Here is a 20,302-nt window from a genome sequence, read left to right on the forward strand (position 1 = left end):
GTTGCGCTAAATACACTTTGCCAAATGTATGCAGTAAGATACTGCTCTTTAAAAACAAAACGTGACTCGAAGTCTGAAGGTGTGATGTTTCTACGAACAGAGAAAGTCATGGGAAATAAGCCAATCGAAATCCTCCCGGCATTAAGGTAGCGCGGTCACACACACACCCCCGCACTCAACTACTCCTAGCCTCAAGCCTACGTACATATATTCAAGCGATATAAGCTAAAGGTATACTGACAATCAAAAAATTATCGTCATAACAAAAAAGTTCATTTTATCCAGGCGACTTTATTTCCTCAAATGTAAACCTTATGTGAATAGTACAAAGGGAATAAAGCATGTTTCAAGTGAAGCCCAGAATGAACAGTAGCTCTTTTTCTTCTCCAAAAGGCATCGAAGGTCTAGTATGGCTATAATCATGAAATATACAAATGATAGTCTGATGCTGTACACATTAATGTAACTAATGTAGACAGAATTAATCTTAGTACATATACACTTAGACATATATAATGTGTAACAGAGATGTAGCGAGAACTTTATCACGTATGTTCTCTTTCTTCGTAGTTTCACCCTCTTAGCAAAGTCACGTCTGCTGCTGTTGTTGTTATTGTTGTTTTCTTTATAAACAACATTAATCCCCCCCCTGTCATAAATAAATCATGTCATTTATCAGTGTGAAGCCAAAATAAATTGCTCACTTTTAAAGTGCTAGGCCCCAAGTGCATAACAAGACAGCTGTGCACTTCAGTGCTGGCTGGCTGTCTCTGTGCACCTCGTTGCTATGCCTTGTGTATTGGAAGTCTTATAGTCTTACATAATGTAGTTGAGAATTCAGACCAAACAAACAACACGTTGAGGTGACTGACAAGTCAGTGAGGGCAAGTTCACACTGATTTATTCCCGCTAGGGGGCCGAGCCTCGGTCTGATGCTCGTCGTCAATGTAGCTCAATGTTGCTCTAGCGAGTCTGTCCGAAACTTTCTGTATTTCATGTGAAGCCCCCATAGTCCACATTGTGAACGTCATTGCTTATCTTCTTATCTTACTGGTGGCAGACGTCGCTTCAAAAGTTAATTACGTCCTGCGCATTTCATGTGTCCATCTAGTCATGCATGTTAATCAGTGACTTAACCACTCTGCCAAGTCGTTGGTTTTCCTTGTCTGATTCAGGCAGCTCTAATTAGTCGCGTCATGTTCAAAGTATGCGCGCTTCCTAGTCTAAATTAATTGTATACACCAATCTAATGCTCAACACTGTTAGTGTAGATTCAATTCGCCAAATGTTATAGTAAAGCTGACTTGTATTTGGTTCAATTCTCATTCTAACACAACATTTCAAACTATTACAACAACTTTCATCACACAGTGTATTGCTTTAGAAATAATTCGACAAGAACATACAAGTATGAATTACGTTCTTCATTACTGAACTCTTCCAACACACACTTCCTCCATATAAGGACAATAAAGATTATTATTATTATAGAAACGAACTAATATTCATTCTCTGGCACTCCCAGGGTCAAGCTTCCTTAGGGGGAAACAAAACTCAGTGTAGTCCATTGAACAGTGTCCATTGTTGTTTTTATTACTATTATTCTAAGGGCAGAACTAGGTACAAATGAGTGAAATAAATATAGCGAAATAAACCAAACCACTGATTCTGCATTGGCAGACGAGACACACTGACCACTAGACCACCCAGATTCCCAATTTCTTTTAGCACTTTTCTTCCCAGTGGTCAATGGTCACATGACCTCTCCAGATCCTGCCCACGCGCCGCTGTACTGCTTTCACCAACACTTTGAACAGTTAGGCTTTCTCACTAGACAAACCAACGCCTTGTTCGATTAAACAACTGAACAACATAAATTCACTAACCTATGGAAGACTAAGTGAGTAGGTAGCAGTTAAGCTTTAAATTAAGCGACCGTTGTATATGCAACTGTATGCGCCATTTGACAGTTCCGCCTCTAGGCCATCAAGAGCGGAGTAAAACAAAGATGTGTGATGGCTCCAACACTATTCGGCATCTTCTTCTCAGTTGTACTCACCAGGGCTTCTAAATCCATGGAAGATGGGGAGTATAGATCCAAAGTAGAGTGGAGCGGAGATAACCCAAGACGGGACAGCATGGATACAGATTGTGCGTGGTACGAACCTCGCCGAGAGCAAAAGAAACGAAGCTGCCTTAGTCAAGAGTAAGAAAAAGAAAGCTGCCCTATCTGCTAGCCCTAAAACAAATGCATATATACATATACGAACTGTGACAAACTCTACCGCTACAAAATTGGCTTGATTAGTCACACAAGATTCTGCACTGTCTCAAGATGAAACCAAAACCAGTGACTCATCTGGGCGCATCCATTGTCTTCCGAGACTGAAGGAGCCATAAATATGTATGTGTCATTCATTGTTTCAGCACTTAGCTTCAGATTTATTTTTACCATAAACCTATAATATTCCCATACAAATATGAGTACCTTTTCAGACCTTCAGTCTATGATGTAAAGCTCATCTGTTTTGATGGCCGACAGTAACAAGGGTGGCCATTACTTCCCCAACGAAGTCAGGTACCTATTAGAATTGGGTGGACTCGGTGGCATTCTAAATATCATGAATCAAATCCAGTCTTCGCCAGAATTCATGATGTTGGTTTTGTATATGACACAAAACTCGACATCCCACATTTCAGAAGTCAAGCGCATTACCACTAGGCCACTATGCTCCACCATACAAATCTACTTAAGTAAACGCTAACCACATACCTTTGCAGCCATTAGCTTGGTGAGCCAATCTAGCAGCAGCTTTGACGTAATTGCTGTTGGACACTGATGAAGACTGAGGACCAGCCCTTGAGGTCTTCTCTGATGACTGCCCTTCTATGGTAATTGCACTTGTATCTGATACCCAACGTTTGTGGCCCATCTTTTTATGCAGGGAAGCATCCGACGTTGAAGGAAAATATTTTGCCTTGTCCATTAAGCTGTTGTTGGAAACATCATTCAGTGCTGCTTCCTTTTCTATGGAATGAGCAGACGTTGTGCTGCTTCCGTCTGTAGGAGTGGCTGACAGGAGTCCTTGTGGAATGTAAACATTTCCCGAAGACTGTGATGCCTGGGATGCCCCACGCAAGCTTCTGACAACAGGGGATGTACCTGGGCTTGTCAGGTTATATAGATCTTGCTCTGACCACGGCCGAGGACTTGATGGTTCATTTCTCCAGCTAGACATAAGAGGAATGCCATTGTCAATGGGAGGATCTTGGTTATTTAGTGCAGGATCTGATTTCACAAGAAAGCTTAATTTTTTATCAATGGAGCTGAAGGTGTCTCCACCTCCAAACGTCAAATCAGAGTTAGACACACACAACTTCTTATTTGGAGACTGTTTGCCCATACTTTGCCTACTTTTCGGGTCCAGAACGTCAGAATTTATAGAGTCTTTGAATCCTTCAGAACATTTATCACAGCTAGGGCTCTCACGAAGATTTGGGCAATCCAGGGTGTCTGTGCCCAGAGACACATGGGACCCATTATTTATGAAAGACTCTTGCTGACTATGATAGCTCTCTGACCTCTGAGAAGCATTGCCTAGACCAAGAGATGAACCAGAAGATATGCTGTTTTTGTGAGGAAGACTTGTTATCTGAATATCTATGTGACTAGAAGCTTTATAGCTTGTATCTGCTCTTGGGAATGATGACTCCAGCATAGTCAGAGCTGAGAAGTGTGAATTTCTGAGTTCAGGTGTAAAATCTTCCATGTCCATTTTCAACGAGTCAGACTTTTGACGGAGCAGGAAATCTGCTTCATTAGAAATATCTTCAAAGCTAGAAAGGGAATCATTTCTCTGGAGGTTTGACTGGGGGTCATTATTTTTTATTTCGGAAGACTTATTATTTTCACAGACGTAATTTTCAGGTTTTATTCCAGGATCATGTATAAGAACACTTTGACTAGTCCTAGATAGACTAGATGGCCTGAGGGAAACATTTTGCTGCTGTCTAAGAGAGGGCACAGACTGGCGTTTCTGGATATGTTCAGGCTGCTGTGAAAAATGATGGATGTTGTTAGAGCATTGGATGTTTCTCATGGCGTCTGTGATTGGGTGGGTGCCAAGGTTCTCCAAGAGGCCCGGGGAGTCTAAAGATGACACAAAGCACGGGCCAGATATGATCTTCTGCTGCAAAAGGCTGGACCCTCCAAGAGATGGATCAACAGCCAGAGACATGTTGGAGCAGCTGAGATGAGATGAGTAATGCACTGTCAGAAGAGAAAGAAAAATAAGTGTGTGCAATGTGATCTCATTGTTTTTGTTTTTACTTTCAAATGTTTCATGATTTTGAATACTAGCACTGTTTTTTAAGTTACTATGGACCCTTTTCAAGATAAATGCAATTTTTTTTACTCCACATGCACTAATTTGAATAAGTTGATTGATTCCCTAGTGGTATTAGAGTATGTATCTAACAAGTGGTTAAGCCTTCCAAAACAATTCTGAAAGTTATAACAAAAAAAGACGATTGGATATACATATGAGGCCAAAATGAAAGCTACAAAGACAGACTGAAATGTTGAAATTATTACTTAATTCTTTTTTTTTCTTAATCAGTCTAAATTATAATTTTAAAAATTAATCTTAGTGAAATTTTATCACAAACTCTCTTTCTTATTTAAAAAAAAAGCAGAAAAACAGAAAACCAAAGTAATAAAAGAAAATGTAATCAAACATTACAGTCAAATAGCAAGATAGTTATTACCATTTAAATGAGAATTTTTGTTTCCCATTATTGAATCTGTTGTATTCCAATCTGACTGCGTCCGACGTAGTTGATACCTAGTGCCTGGTTCTGTTTTGCTATCAGTGTTAGGATATTCTACTTGTCCCGATTTCAGCTGCAACAATCAATCATTTTGTTTATTGTTAATATGTGTTTCCACAAGCAATAACATATTGTGTTTATAAAAACAAAGCAGGTCAAATTGGTTAGCTTTCTTTAAAAGCATTTCCATGGTGACTTGTACCCACTTACTACACAAGGTATTACAACCCAAATTGTTTACAATTTCTGTTGATAAAAATGTATAAATGCTTTCCAAAGGTATGGGACCTGGTGGATGAGTGGAAAAGCATTTGGCTACCAAACCAAGGGGTCACTGGTTCGAATCACTGTGTAGACTTGGATTTTGAATTTCTGGATTTTTAAGGATGCCTCTTAGTTCACCCCTCTAATGGGTACCTGAAATTTTTTAGGGAAAGTTATTGTACTTGCCACATGACACCCTCGTTAACAATTAGCCAAAGAAATGGATGACCTATATTTCACTTGCCCTGTAGATCAAAATTCTGAAAGGGTTACTTTACTTCTAGTTCCCAAAGATATGCATGTAAATGTAAGCAAAGCAAAAAAATCAAAAAGTATAGATCTGCTGTGTCTGCTGGCAAGGAAATATATGTTAAAATAACAAAACAATTAGAGTTATTATATATATATAAATGGCTCCTTCTGTGTCAGAAGACAAATTGTAGTACATTATAGACAATATTACATACATTGACACAAGAGTTTCATTAGTCTAGGAGCAAACAAATTTAAAACTATTCCAGTTAAAGACTTTATCAAACTAGTTGCATATGACAAAGAACTTGGTATGGTTACATGAAGACAAAAACGTAGGTATTGTTACACAATGAAAAAGTACTAGACATGATGACAAGTATTGCTAAATATTAACAATGAACTAGATGTGATTACAAAAGCTAGGTTTTATTTTTTTTTTTTGTTTATTTCAAGGATAGCCCTAGTTTCTAAAACAGAGTCCGTAGCTGTGAGAATCTCAGGTGAAAGACTATGGACATCCGACTTTAAGAGCTAACTAAAAATGACTGAACTTTGGAGCCATAAAGCTGGGACACAGAATGGCTAACTACTATGGAAAACCCATTGTGGTTGATAAAGATAGAGCTTTCACCCTAAGAGCAGGAAACAGCTGTAGCTAACAGTTAGTAAAGAGCAAACATACACACACACAGAGTAAAAGATATTACAAGCCTCTGAGTTTTTCTCTTCTCTTATATCACATGTCCATCAGCTGTTCAAAGTTATTGATCGCTATGAACTCAAAAGACTTTTATGTAGAAAATGTGTCAGGACTACTTAGGCATGTTTATAGAATGTGTTGTGATGGTACACATTGAGATTCAACTATAAAGTAAATTGGTCTGCAATCCTTTAAAATGCTTTGGGACACATGTATCAAGACAATGTTGTGAAGCTATTTATATAACTAGCCTTTTATTTCCAGACATCAATGTAAAGAAAACAAACATTTCCACATTACTGGGGGAGAGTTGGGTGGAAAGAGGTTTAAGTTAACAAGAGAAATATAAGACTAGCACAATAACTGTCTTGCTATTTGTCCCACATAGATTGCTAGAAGTACTTATGAAAATCCTGAAATATTTTATTTTAACTCTGAACCATGACTTAAAAAGTCTTAATTGGCTCATTTTTAAAAGTCCTGGATAAGTCATTAATCATACAGAAGTATGCTTTCATACATGCCAAAGGTTAAAAAAATTATAATAATAATACAAATCTGGACAGTTTGCTGGTATTTGATCTTGTCACTCTTTGAATTCACTGACCCTTAGAGAAGAACTATTTTTATTTGATCACCATTCAGACGATCCTACAGAAAGAATTGCTATGTCCTAGTACAAACCTCCTGGTGGATGACAGTGTTTGAATCTATGTCCTAGTACAAACCTCCTGGTGGATGACAGTGTTTGAAGCTATGTCCTAGTACAAACCTCCTGGTGGATGACAGTGTTTGAAGCTATGTCCTAGTACAAACCTCCTGGTGGATGACAGTGTTTGAACCTATGTCCTAGTACAAACCACTAGCGGATCCAGAACTTTGGAGTGGGGGGGGCGATTTTTTTTCCAAACCCTAACCCTAACGCCCAGTAAACCCTAACCCTAGGCATAAACGTGCATAGAGCGCGCGCGCGCGCACACACACACACGCACACACACACGCACACACATATATATGTATATATATATATATATATATATAAATATGAGAATAAAAAAAGCAGCATTTCTCAACCTTCGGCGAAAACCAAAACAACTGGGGCAGCGCTATAAGGTTCTCTGGTGAAGTTCGGGGCGAAGCCCCGACGCCATAAGCGTTTTCTTGCTTTTTTGACTGCAGATACGCATTCTCCTGACAAGTACAGCTCATTCTTCACAATGTAGTTCGGGGCGAAGCCCCGACGCCAAAAGCGTTTTCTTGCTTTTTTCACTGCAGAAACGCATTCTCCTGACAAGTACAGCTCATTATTCATCAATGGAGTTCGGGGCGAAGCCCCGACGCCATAAGCGTTTTCTTGCTTTTTTGACTGCAGATACGCATTCTCCTGACAAGTACAGCTCATTCTGCACAATGTAGTTCGGGGCGAAGCCCCGACGCCAAAAGCGTTTTCTTGCTTTTTTCACTGCAGAAACGCATTCTCCTGACAAGTACAGCTCATTATTCATAAATGGAGTTCGGGGCGAAGCCCCGACGCCAAAAGCGTTTTCTTGCATTCTTCTCTGCAGAAACGTATTCTCCTGACATCTACAACACATTACTCATAAATGGAGTTCGGGGCGAAGCCCCGACGCCAAAAGCGTTTTCTTGCATTCTTCACTGCAGAAACGCATTCTCCTGACCTGAAGCTCATTATTCATACTATTAAAAAACGACCTTTCGAATAATGTTGTACTTGAAAAATATTCTAATTTGAATTTATAGACCCATAATACATTGCAAATAAAACCGATTTGTTCCTTGAAAAGATAGGATACCCCACGTATTTAGATTTTTGCTTTGAGGATCGCCGCCGAAAAAAAACTTATTCGATAAATAGTATTCAAGAAAACTCTAGCATAAATTGTGAGTTATAGTCCCAAATTTATTTAGCCAGAAAAATATCAGATTGAGTAAAGGTTGGGAAAAGGCGACTATGAAAACGTTATTTGAGTCTAGAACTCATCTCAATCATGACTCTTATACTGAAAAATTTCGTTTGAATTCTAACTTTTCAAATGCAAAGTCTTTCTTAAAATACTTATGATAACTTCATGTGAAATTACAAAAACTCTGTCTGGAAATGGGAATGGCGGTAGAGTGAGAACGATTAATCCTCGCTCCTTTACTAATTTCTGCTAAAGATTGCATTACCCATTAAAGAATAGGTATGGGGTGACTCGATATAAGAATTTAATTTATAGTATATATAAATTATATTAGTGACAGATTTTTTTAATTTTGTAATTTCTTAACTATAATACAAAAAGAAAAAGTATTGATTTGTCCGATGGGGGAAATGCGATTGCATGTATTGCCCCTCCCACCTGGTACAACCCTTTTTCATTTAAATTTTCTAATGATACAATTTGAGATTAGAGTGTGGTACGACATATTTACAATGGGTCACATATCAATACGTAGTTTATATTATATAGATATTCAACTAATTTTATTCACAAACTATGATTCTCCACAAAAATAGGACCGCCCCCCCCCAGCACTCAGAGAGCTAGAGTGGGGAGGGCAGTACTTGCAACCGCCCCCCCCCTTACCCCACCGAATCGGCCAAAATACCAGAAAGGGAGCGACATAATATAAAATTTATATATTAATTCAACTAATTTTGTTCACAAACTATGATTTCTCAATAAAAACGGACCGCCCCCCCCCCACTCAAAGGGTTTAGGTGGGAAGGGCAGAAGAGATATTCGTCCCCTCCCCCCACCAATCGGCAAACAGGGAACGACATAATATAAAGATCGGTTAAAATATCAATAACAAGTTACAAGGATATAGATATTTAATTGATTTTGTTAGCAGGCTGTGATTTCTACAAACAATTTGGACCGCCCCCCCCCCCACTCGAAAGTTAAAAGGGGGGGGGGGGCGGGATTGATACCATCGCCCCCTCCCGACCCCACCAAATCGGCCAACATACTAGAGGGGGTGGGGGGCGAAATAATCTAAAAATAGGTTGAAATATAAATAATTAGTATATATTTTAAACATAAGTAATAAATTCGTATACAAATTGTGTGAATCCTATACTAAAGTTCGTCCGCCCCCCCCCTTGGGGGGGGGGGGGGGGGTCGGCCGAGTGGGGGGGGCGATCGCCCCTACCGCCCCCCCCCCCTGGATCCGCCAGTGGTACAAACCTCCTGGTGGATGACAGTGTTTGAACTTAGTACCATCAAGATGACAGTCCAAAGTGAATATCACACCAGTGTCAAAAACAGTAATATAAAATGTGTTTTGAAGTTCCCAATACTACATAATGTGCCCACAAACTGAAAGGGTCTTTAATGGAAAGCTGGCTGGACAATGTAAAACAATAAAATATTTCAAGTAAGCATCTTTATGACCTACCAGCTGTGGACTTATCTCAGCTAGAAGTGCAGGCTTGTTGAGCTCAATTGCTTTAAAGCATAGTCTCATGGCTTCCCTGTAACTTGCCTGACAAAGGAATGCATCATCTGATGAAAGACAGAACAATGATGCAGAATTCAATAGATAACAGAATTCAATAGATAACAGTCAACAAGATAGCACGCAAACGCATTTCTTTCATAGCTTTAAGCTGTCTGGTCATGTGGTATTATACATGCTTTGGAGTTGGAACCCTGCCTGCTGCCATCCTGCAGACAGTTTAAGATGGAACATTATAAACTATATTTCTGAAGGTATACTATATAGATGATAATCAACAAAAGTAGTAAAAATGTACTTATTACACAAAAATAATAATGCTAAAAAAAAAAAAAAAATTATATGTTGTTTTTTTTTCGTCTTTACAACAGAACTATTATTTAAAAAACAATAAAAATGTTTAACTATGAACAATTGAAGTATTAATATGATTAGCACGATTTAGTGCTTTGCAAAGTGTGATTCTGACTTATGGGATCCTTGAATAAAATACAGCACCTTTCCCAAGATATAGTCTTAATGATTTTTTCTTGTGATTAACTGTGTAACTGAAATCTTAAGGAACCTTATGATTAAAGCAGATCTCCATAAATGTATATGGTAAGGAGCTACATAATCATAAAAACTGAAAGCACAAATGTAGATACAGTTTAGTAATTTGTCCAATAATTTTCTTGAGAAAAATGATGAACAATTACACATTTACTGAACTATGGTCATGAGAGTTTAGCACAGAGATCCTGCGAAGCACATCGCCAGTTTAACTCACACATCACCAGTTTAACTCACACATCACCAGTTTAACTTCCACACATCACCAGTTTAACTCAAAGTTCTAAAACTATTTATATAACTTTCAAACCATGAACACAGGTGTATGGCATTAAACTTTACTACTGACAACAGATGGTGTTCTCAGTCACGTTAGCCTCTTTTATGTCCATTATGAAGAACTATTGTCATTAACCCTATTGATCCAACATGGATATTAGTAACAGGTTACAGTTCTTAGGGGAAGAAACAAAAACAATGTCATCTTTGGTTAAAAAAAAAACATTTAGAAAGTAACAAGTAACATAATAAAAAGTGTTGTTTTTTTTTAAGACAAAACCTTTCTTTATGAAGCTGGTGATTTTTTTTTTTTTTTTATCTTCCTGACTTCATGAATGATAGAAAGAAATTGAACATTTTTTACCCTGCCCCAATGCTCCTGAAAAAAATAACCTGTATAAATTTAATCAAAGTATATAAACATCTAGTTTCATGAAATAGAGCCCAGACATGGTAACATATATATATGTTAGGTGCCTCCGGGATGTGTCTTGTGTGGATAAGTCCAAATGGAGGTAACACTTAAATAGAAAACTAACACAGGCAAAAGGCCAACACTACAAAAGTACTCGATGCTGATGGACAATGTCAATGAACAAGTTTAATAATAATAATAAAGGAAACCATCAAATGTAATGAAGCTAAATCTCTTTGCCCATCAAACCTGCCTCTCCCTAAAGCAGTCAAAAGTAGTCAGTTTACTTTTCACTATTCTTCCTCAAAATCCTGGTCTAGTTTTAATACTCACGTCACTGTCTCTAAGTCAAAATGTTCCTTTTTTATGAAACAAATAACTTTTTGCGCCAAATTTCTAATTGTGCCATAACAATAAAAATACAGTAGTCTAGACTAGAATACTGTAAACCCAAAAATACTAGTTCAATTTCAATGGTTAATTTTTTTTCATTATATTTGCAATAGTTAACAAATGCTCTCTAACACCTTCATGATCAACACTGAAGAGGTCAAGCATCATCAATGATTAGTAGAATGAAACAGAAGGCTTTTAAAATTCAACATCACAATTCAAAACTGGATTGTCATGTGTCTAGTGCATTAGATTGATCCAGCAACTTTAGAATTTCTCACTTGTTTGCTTCCTGTTAACACATGCATGTCATTTGACTCTTTCATCCAGATCCTGATAAGTTCTTTTGGCAGTTGATTTGATGTCTTTTTTTTCTGAGTTGTCAGTATGAGGATCACTGTTCCACATTTCTGTTTAGTTTGTTCTAGAAGTCCATGTCATCACTTCATAGCTACATTTCATTTCATAACAAAGACAAGGAATTTTTGTCTTTTGCTGATTTTCTGGGGAGCCACGCTAGGCTTTCTAATGGTGGGCAAGTGATGGCTAGTTACGTCCAGTGGTCCATTATTAGGTCAGTAAGAACATTCTGTAGAGTGTTACTGTGGAGTATGGTGCAATGTGTCATCAAGGAGCAGGAGTGGATTGTCTTTTTGTTACTATTTATCAATTATGTATTACTACAGAATCTTTGTCAATTATGTGCTATTGATGCACATAACAATAACATTTGCCATTTTAGGTAGCATAAAAGCTAAGTTTGTATCCCCTGTTATCGCCTCTTCATTGTATATACCCATATATCTGGTAGTTAAATCAATTATTCTTAATTTAGTAATTTCATCAGCTGTTTTGTGTTTCTCTATCATGTTGGTGAGTGAAAGTTACCTGTCAGGGGGGAACCAGGAAACCAAGACCTGAGTGACCCAGGTAAAGTAACTATCAAACTAAGACTTTAATTAATAATGATATGACATATTATATATATATATATATATCACTATAAAGAAAGCATATAACTTCTATTATCTATGGTAATATCATATTTTTTTCTAAGTCATTAGCATAGTGAAATTCAGACAATACTTTTCTGCATTGTTTTAATGAAAAAACAACAACTCCCTACTGAATAAAAGCTCACTTACTCAAAGCATTTGTGCAATCTTTCAACAATCCAATTAGAAAGGCCAACAGTAATTACTATGAGTTACATCTATATAAATCAATTAACTTGTTATGTTAACATGCTTACTAGATTGTGAGAAATATTATGAGTCACACATGAGACTAGTTCATTTTTATAACCTAGATATTTTACCTTAAAATAAGACTTTTAAAAATATTTTCATATGACCTGTATCTATGTAGTTGAACTTTTAAGCCCTGCAGCCATCTGGTGCACTAGTTATTCAGCCCAGAACTATTGCGAGTAATTTAACACCCTGTGATGATTCATGTCTTACTCAACTGTTAGTTATTGAAAACTTCCAACTAGTTAAAAGATTTGAAGATAACTAAACCCAATGACATCCAATGACATCTAGATTAATTGTTATAATAGCTTCAAATTTTCAGGCTAAAGAATTTTCATTTAAGAATTATTTACAACACTTTGTTCTGTTCTGTTTAATTCAAAACATGTGATAACACACACCATAACCACCTTTAAAATTGAATCAACTTTCTTTAGCTTTCAAACATTTGGAATTACCAAAACTATTAAACATATACATTGATAATACAATAATTTAAAAACAAATTAGTGCTAACATTTTACAATGTGCCTTATTATATATTTAAAATGTAAATGCCCTGTTCTGTTTATTTAAATTGGTAAATGCCCTACAGGTTCTGTTTATTAAATATGTTAAATGCCCTGTTCTGTTTATTTAAAATGTTAAATGCCCTGTTCTGTTTATTTAAAATGTTAAATGCCCTGTTCTGTTTATTTAAAATGTTGAATACCCTGTTCTGTTTATTTAAAATGTTAAATGCCCTGTTTAAATTTGTAGATTCGCCTGTTCTTTTTATTTAAATTTGGTAAATGCATATATTTAAATGTAAATGTTTGACTCCACACACACACACACACTAAATGTTTCTTAAATCGTAATAGTATACCCCTCTGAGATATATTTGGATTAAAATACTGAACAAAGAAAATGCTCTAAGGCAAATTAAGATTTAAAGGGATATAACTTTGATATATAATAGTTCATAGCATGAGTGATGAGTAGTGGCCTCTTTCCACTAGATTTTCAAGTACTATAAACTACCAAGTAATCTAAAAATTAGGAGAAGATGAGCAGAGGATTCATTAACACAAATAATGTTTAAAAATCAAGAAGAAAATCCCCTGAAGTAAATAAGTAACTTACATACACAATGTTTTCAATTGACTTGCTTTATCATATCATCATTATTAAAAACTTGTATTTTTTGTATTAGTTCAACTTAATAAAGTGTTGTTTTTTCTGGGCTAGACATGGAAATTAATATAGAAAATGATTGCTGACAAAAGTTAATTTTTCTTTTTTGTTCTCATTGGACAACATAGTCAAGATGGAAGTACATGTGTGGCTGAAGGCTAGTTTGATTAAAATATGTGATGTGTTACATAAACCTCTTGAATACCTATCAAGGGGCCTCAAGTTCGAAACCAGACTGAAGGCAGCACACGTAAACCTCCCAGATACCCCTCTCCCCACTTGTCCACAAAAGAGACTGGATATAGCTCAACGAGCATGCTATAAAAAAGCAATTTTAAAAAGACATCAACGCAAGTTATGGTATTCCAATAATGATGGCAGACTATAGAACATTAAATGGTGAGGACATATGTCAGGTTAAGAGAAATTTTTTTTGAAACATAATGCTAGTGTTGTACAAATAGGTGCACCTTCGTCAGTCTTTGTGTAACACTTTTAATGAAATAGAAAAAAATGGCATGTAACATAGCAGCACAAGGAAACAACTGTTAAGAGAAAATGGTGAAGAAAATATGACTCTTCAAGTCCAAAATATGACTTAAATCACAGACCTCTGACTTAATCACCACCTGGAAGCAACACAGGTACCAAGCCAAACTCATGTAACAGATTCCCAAAAAAGAATCTTTCAAATCAGTTGAGTTAATTGGACCTGCATTCACAGCCTACTTAACAGGCTCAAAGCAGATCCACATCCCTCTATACTTGCTAGTCACTTAAATTATGACATGGTTAACAAATATTGAGACAAACAAAGGCCATGTCAAATGTCTCCTCTCACTAACAGCAGGAAGACATAAATACATTTGTGGCCTACTGCTCGAGCAAATAATGAAATCAACAAGATATGTGACATGTAATAGCAGTAGGCCTACTAGGATCATGTTGTAAATGATCTATTAAAAAAATAGTGGAAAAAAAAATATACCAGAAGACACTACCAGCCCACCTCCCCAGACCTTATGCCCAGACATAGACAAAGGACTTGAGTGATTCATGCACATGTTACAAATTCAGTGCTACAAAAAAACAAACATTATGTGCTTTTGTTTCACTTCCTATGTTCTGTTAACCTTAGTGTACACAAGAAGAATAGTGTTGAAGCTGTTATCTCCCTATTACTATTGTGTCCTGTTTTTGGCTTATTGACATAAGGAAACTGTCCCTTAAAAGGCTTATCACGTCTTATCTCAGCCTTTTATCTTAGTCATAGTTTACACTGAATTATTGTTTTGTTTTTTACTTTAAGTAAGACCTATTTCCTACCATTCCTTTTGTTTACAGATTTACAATATACACATTACTCCATTACTATTTCTTCTAATCCTTCAAAAATGTTATAAATAAATTCTAAATGAATTGACTTTTCACATTTTTCTTCAACATTTAAGATTTCTTCTTCTTCTCATTATTATGTTGGAGCATTCAGAAGACTATACCAATATATATATATGATTTGAACTGCGCAGTGGTTTCCAAATCAGGAAGCTCTCCCTAAAGTTTTCTTTCTGTAGGGGTGTTTTGGGGCCAGTGTCTTGTTTGGGCCTCTTGGTAAAGAATGTAGTTTTGAAGGACATGGTCCAGCATTCTCTGGTGACACTCCACATGTGCAGTTTTCACTGGTTCCAATTTGGAGCTTCCGAAACATATGTTGTCTCATTCTGTTGTGTCCGGTTCTGTGGCGAAAGATTAGACGTTAATCTTGTCGGCATAGCTTATAATAGGCATCATCTTTCTTGTGATTAGGATGAGAGCTTGTCCATTTCTCATTTATTCTATTCACAATTAGTTTCTTCATTTCTTCTGGATAGAGTGCAATGTTTAAATGTGTTTTTGTTCTCCCACACTTGGTGAGTGTGTTAGCCTTCTCATTTGACATTTAAGAAAAAAAGATAATTTTTATTGCTCCAAACAAATTGAAATTCTGTTTGACTACAATTGACCACCTCAGAATAACTACTGTAACAATAACAATATAGATGCAAATACAAACAACATTCACACACAAACACATACACACTCACAACCAGCGCTTTATGAATTGGACTTATATGTACTTCTAGTGACAAGAGATTACCTAGTAACAATCTGACCAAAAGTGTGATAAAGGAGTTTTTAAATCTGTTTTAGTCCTAATGGAAAGGAGACGACCACTTCATTCAGATCTGATGTAACATTGGTTTAATGGGTGCAGGTTGTCTTTAAGGATACTGTGTGGTTTGAAAACACTTAATAAGGATGTGCAACTTTAGCGGCTGGTTAAGATCAACAATGTTTGTGTCTCTCAATGTTAACAATAGAGTTGCTAATCCATCTCAACAAACATCAACCTTGACTTATTTTCAGCAGATGACAGGCACATAAACTACTAAATAAAAATCCAAATTTCTTTTAACTCAAGAAATCACAACTCAACACATTTGTACTGATACCTCAACTCAAAACACTTGTACTTCAACTCAGTAAAGACATACTCGGTGTACATTTTAAATTTATATGCTTGTACTTCAGCCCAAGACACTTGTCCTTCATATGAAGACACTTGATACATGTACTTCAACTGAACTTGTGCAGTACTGATATTTAAACTATTAGACTGATATTTGTACTTTAACTCAAGACACTTGTACTGGTATTTTAACTTTGGATACTTGTACTTCAGATCAAGTCACTTGATATTTGTACTTTAACTCAAGACACTTGTATTGGTATTTTAACTTTAAGATATTTGTACACTTGCAAGACACTTGATATTTTAAACTATCACATAATAAAACTAGTTCAACTTTTAAACACAAATAAATGTGACCATTTGTTTTGTTTTTTTATTAAAGAGGGGTGGCTGGCTGTTTAGAGCTACAATCCAACTTGAACTCATATTAATACCAAGCCTTGTGTTGTTAAGAAAGAAAGAAAGATGGTCACTTACTATAATAATGGCAGCGTAGATAATCCATGTCAAAGGTGAGAATATCTAATTGGGTAATGAAAGAATGATCCTGTACTGATTCTCTCAGCCAGGCTCTACCATCATCTGTACTGTCAATTGTATGAGATAGTTTCAGGCGATTGATCTTCTCTATCACTGAGGCTATGTTTGGACTTAGCCACTTCAAGCCTTGTATGAAAGGCCAGAAACCTCCAGATGTTTCTGAAGAAGCCTAAAAAATAAAAATCAGCAACTTTTGAAAAGAAAATATAGGTAGTATTAAACATTAAATATAGCAATTAGAATTTCCTTTCTAAAAAGAATTATTATTTGATAGGAATAATGTGCAAATGAAAGCTCTCTTCTTGTTTCAACATAAGGTCAAGATGTAAGAAGATGCCAAAGATAAAGTTCTGACCCCATGCAAAAAAGAATGAAACAATAACAAAGTTTAGTTAATACGGTGGTATACATAAAATGCTATAAATACTGCCAACCCAAAACTAAATTCACACATTTACACTTGAAAGTCATTTATGTGTATCCTAAAGATAGTAGCATGACAAAAGAAGACATCCAAAAAGAAAGCTAACACAGAAAACTTGCTAAAAAAGATGATCAAGAAAAACAAATTAATGGGGGATTTTTGTTGTTGTTAGCTACAGTATTTCTTTATACATTTTTTTTAAATTACTCACTTTTTTATTTATAAGACGGTGGTTTAATATTGCCTCTGCATCATCACACACGCGTCGTAAGGCCCCATATGTTCCCCAAGGACCCTGAGCAGACTGATTAGCTAATAGACTCTCTGTAGTTTTCTTTAATTTTATCAAGAGATCATGGCAATGTCTGCAAAAACAAAACAAAAACTTTATAGTGAAATTTAAACATTTCAAATTAAGAAATAGAATCATTAACATGTAACTGTGAAAAAGATCATCCAAAACACTGTTTAAGACTGTTCATGTGAAACAGGGTACAAATATATAGTATTTTAGTGGTGTAGCATATAATATATATCTGAATTTGCCCTTCCCATTTATATATACCACAGTTAAAAATATATTTAGATTTGGGTTGATTTCAAGCCAAGAAAAAAGAAATTTAGATTAATGTCTGTCACATATTTTGAGATTTGTGTTGCTCATGCTATCACTTTTGCCTCTTAAAGTTTAATGTGACATTTGCAAGTTAGAGACTAGATCTAGATAGTCCTACTAGACTACTTTTACTTGATCTAGATCTAAATTTATGTGCATAATATTAACACTATTACAGATAAGTATCAGTTGAGTATGACTGTATATATGGTCAATATGGTACAACTAAGTCGTCTTAATATTATTAATATTATGCATCATTTATTAAGTCTTTTTTTTTTTTAGATATTATCATATTAGTCATATAGATCTAGATTATATTCTATTATATTGATAGATTAGATAGTGAAAACAGATTTCTTTTTTTTTTTATTTTGTGTACAGACAGTCAACAGTGGCAGTCACAGTAACACTAAAAATATTATACAGTAGGTACTTTGACATCCTTACTCTACTGACCTATAAACTGCTAGACTAGCTGCTATATAGTTTTGAAACAGCATGGCTAGACTTCCAAACCCAAGGTGTTAGTTGATTGATTGTTGTTTTTACATTTGCTTCATTTTTTAAAAACCCTTGTGATAATCTTAAAGGAGGATTCCTAAGCTTTCGGATGGTACCACATTGTCAACAAATGAAAGTTGTGTTTATTTAGAAAATTTACAGTAAAGTAATAGGTAAAATGATTTTGCATATTTACTATCATTTTTAAGCAAGCTTGGTATTTTTTTAAATTGTATTTAGACCTAGATTTATGCTTAAAGTTTGTTGTTTCATTATTTTTTAATGAAATTTTGTCCTCCAAAATTAAAAAAACGTACCCATGCTGTTATCAGTTATAAATGATGTCAAATTAGGCAATTTTTCGAAATGGGAAAGTGGAAAAATTATAACTACCATAACAATCTATGACTATAGTATTAAAATCAATATTTCTATTATAGAGTAGTGTTAAAAATCTTTTTTTTTCTATACTTAGGTACACAAAATATAAAGGAAATCAACTTATTAAGGCAAGTTTGGGCTCATCCTGATGATGTTAAATGAAGTCACTCCATGATGAAGTGTCATGTGGCGTCAGACATTAGCAATTCTTGTTGATAATATGAAATATTTAAAAATGATTTATGCATTGTTTAATGGCTTATTTTTGATCAACCTACTGGAGAGAATGCTATCAAGATGTTATTTTACATTATATTTATAAATATTATAAAGCTGAGGAAGTTTCTACCAAACGGCATTCTAGAAAAAGGATCAAAGTCAATTTACAACAATTGGACAAGCTGTGAATGAATGTTAGCTGCATGTGAGATGAATCATTCAAATTAAAAATCATATAATGGGGTAGCTGTGTTCCGAATTTCATGCTTCTATCTATTATGGTTATAAAGTTATGATGAGATAAAGATGAAAATTCACTTTTTCGATCACAATTTTTTTGACATTTTTTATCTAGTCCATTTTTCTACACATATAATGGCATAACTTTGCTCCTATATAACATAGAAAGATAAATTTGGTATCATTGTAAACCTCTCAGCAAACTGTACATAACTAGATACTTTCTGTTATATATAATATTTACTTTGAATTTTTTGTCAGAGTACCTATATACAGTAGTGAGTGACTAGTGAGCAGTGTGAGTGGTAGGTAGTGATACTCTGACTAGTCTGAGTGTTACTACATTAATATTTCTAGAGATGAGATCTAATTATTATTAAATAATTATATAATAGATCTAAATAATCTAATTTTTTCAAAATTATATTATTTTAGATCTAGATCTAATAATAATTGAGTTTAAATTTTCAGTTTTAAAATTAAAATCTTAAGTTTAAGTTAACCTAGAATTTCTAGATCTATTATCTATTATAAATTTTAATTTTAGATTGTCCTAGAATCCTAGAGATCTAGATCTCTCCTCTACTAGATAATAAGATTATATAGAGTAGTATAGACTAATGACGTAGTCGGTCGTAGTAAGTACTTTAAGTTTAAGCAGATCTATCAATATCATGATCTAGATCTATAAATTAAATATAGTAGTTTATTTATTTCAGACATTACATGAATTCGGACATTCGATGTTTTTGTGGTCATTAAATAATTATTTTAATATTTATTATAAAACTAGCACGCTGTATAATGTGCTTGTCCATTTTCCAATGATTCTGACCCAACTTCCATCCATTTAGCTGTCTTTTTATGTAAGAAAAACGAATTTCAAATTGGTTCTTTTAGTCAGGTTGTTGTTTTTTCCTATGTTACCCAGATGATTTTACCTCTTCCTAGGGTTAAGACTATATTTTTTGATTGGCTAAGTCTATACTAATGAGCCCGGCAATATTTATTCTGTTTTTTGAGATGATTTATTTGATTAATAAGCCAAGTTGTTTGATTCCATATCAAAAAAAACTTAATAGGGTGTCCGAATTAAATTACGATTTTCTTACCAAAATTTATTTCAGACAGCCAGTTTTGGACATCAATGTTAATGATCTTATATTATATTTGTTCCTTTGTTGTTGTTTTTTTAAAAGAGAATAAATGGGCAAACGTTTGGAGTGAGCTTGGTACATTGAATGAAGTTAAATGCTTAGATCTAGACCTACTAGATCGATCTAG

The 20,302-nt window shown here is 35.1% G+C and overlaps 1 protein-coding gene and 1 long non-coding RNA gene across 6 annotated transcripts in view; one reads left to right on the top strand and one right to left on the bottom strand.

Annotated features, from left to right (window-relative positions):
* LOC106055641 (run domain Beclin-1-interacting and cysteine-rich domain-containing protein-like) overlaps positions 1–20,302 on the bottom strand; it is a 55,151-nt gene that overhangs the window by 33,936 nt on the left and 913 nt on the right. For 3 of the 5 annotated variants that reach the window (XM_013211989.2, XM_013211987.2, XM_013211988.2), the window contains exons 2-6: positions 17,270–17,423; positions 16,572–16,803; positions 9,455–9,561; positions 4,768–4,903; positions 2,774–4,270 (exon numbers count right to left, since the gene is read on the bottom strand). In XM_013211989.2, coding sequence (XP_013067443.2) covers positions 2,774–4,270; positions 4,768–4,903; positions 9,455–9,561; positions 16,572–16,803; positions 17,270–17,423 — 2,126 coding nt within the window. Of the gene's footprint in view, positions 1–2,773; positions 4,271–4,767; positions 4,904–9,454; positions 9,562–12,298; positions 12,474–14,193; positions 14,481–16,571; positions 16,804–17,269; positions 17,424–20,302 lie in introns of those variants that run through there. The other 2 variants (XM_013211990.2, XM_056012231.1) reach the window with 2 other exon arrangements.
* LOC106055643 (uncharacterized) lies at positions 15,067–20,294 on the top strand. The gene is made up of 4 exons (XR_008774996.1): positions 15,067–15,492; positions 16,477–16,606; positions 18,059–18,102; positions 18,654–20,294. It is a non-coding gene; the product is annotated as an uncharacterized LOC106055643 (long non-coding RNA).

Source organism: Biomphalaria glabrata, chromosome 15, assembly GCF_947242115.1.
Source record: "Biomphalaria glabrata chromosome 15, xgBioGlab47.1, whole genome shotgun sequence".
Taxonomy (NCBI): domain Eukaryota; kingdom Metazoa; phylum Mollusca; class Gastropoda; family Planorbidae; genus Biomphalaria; species Biomphalaria glabrata.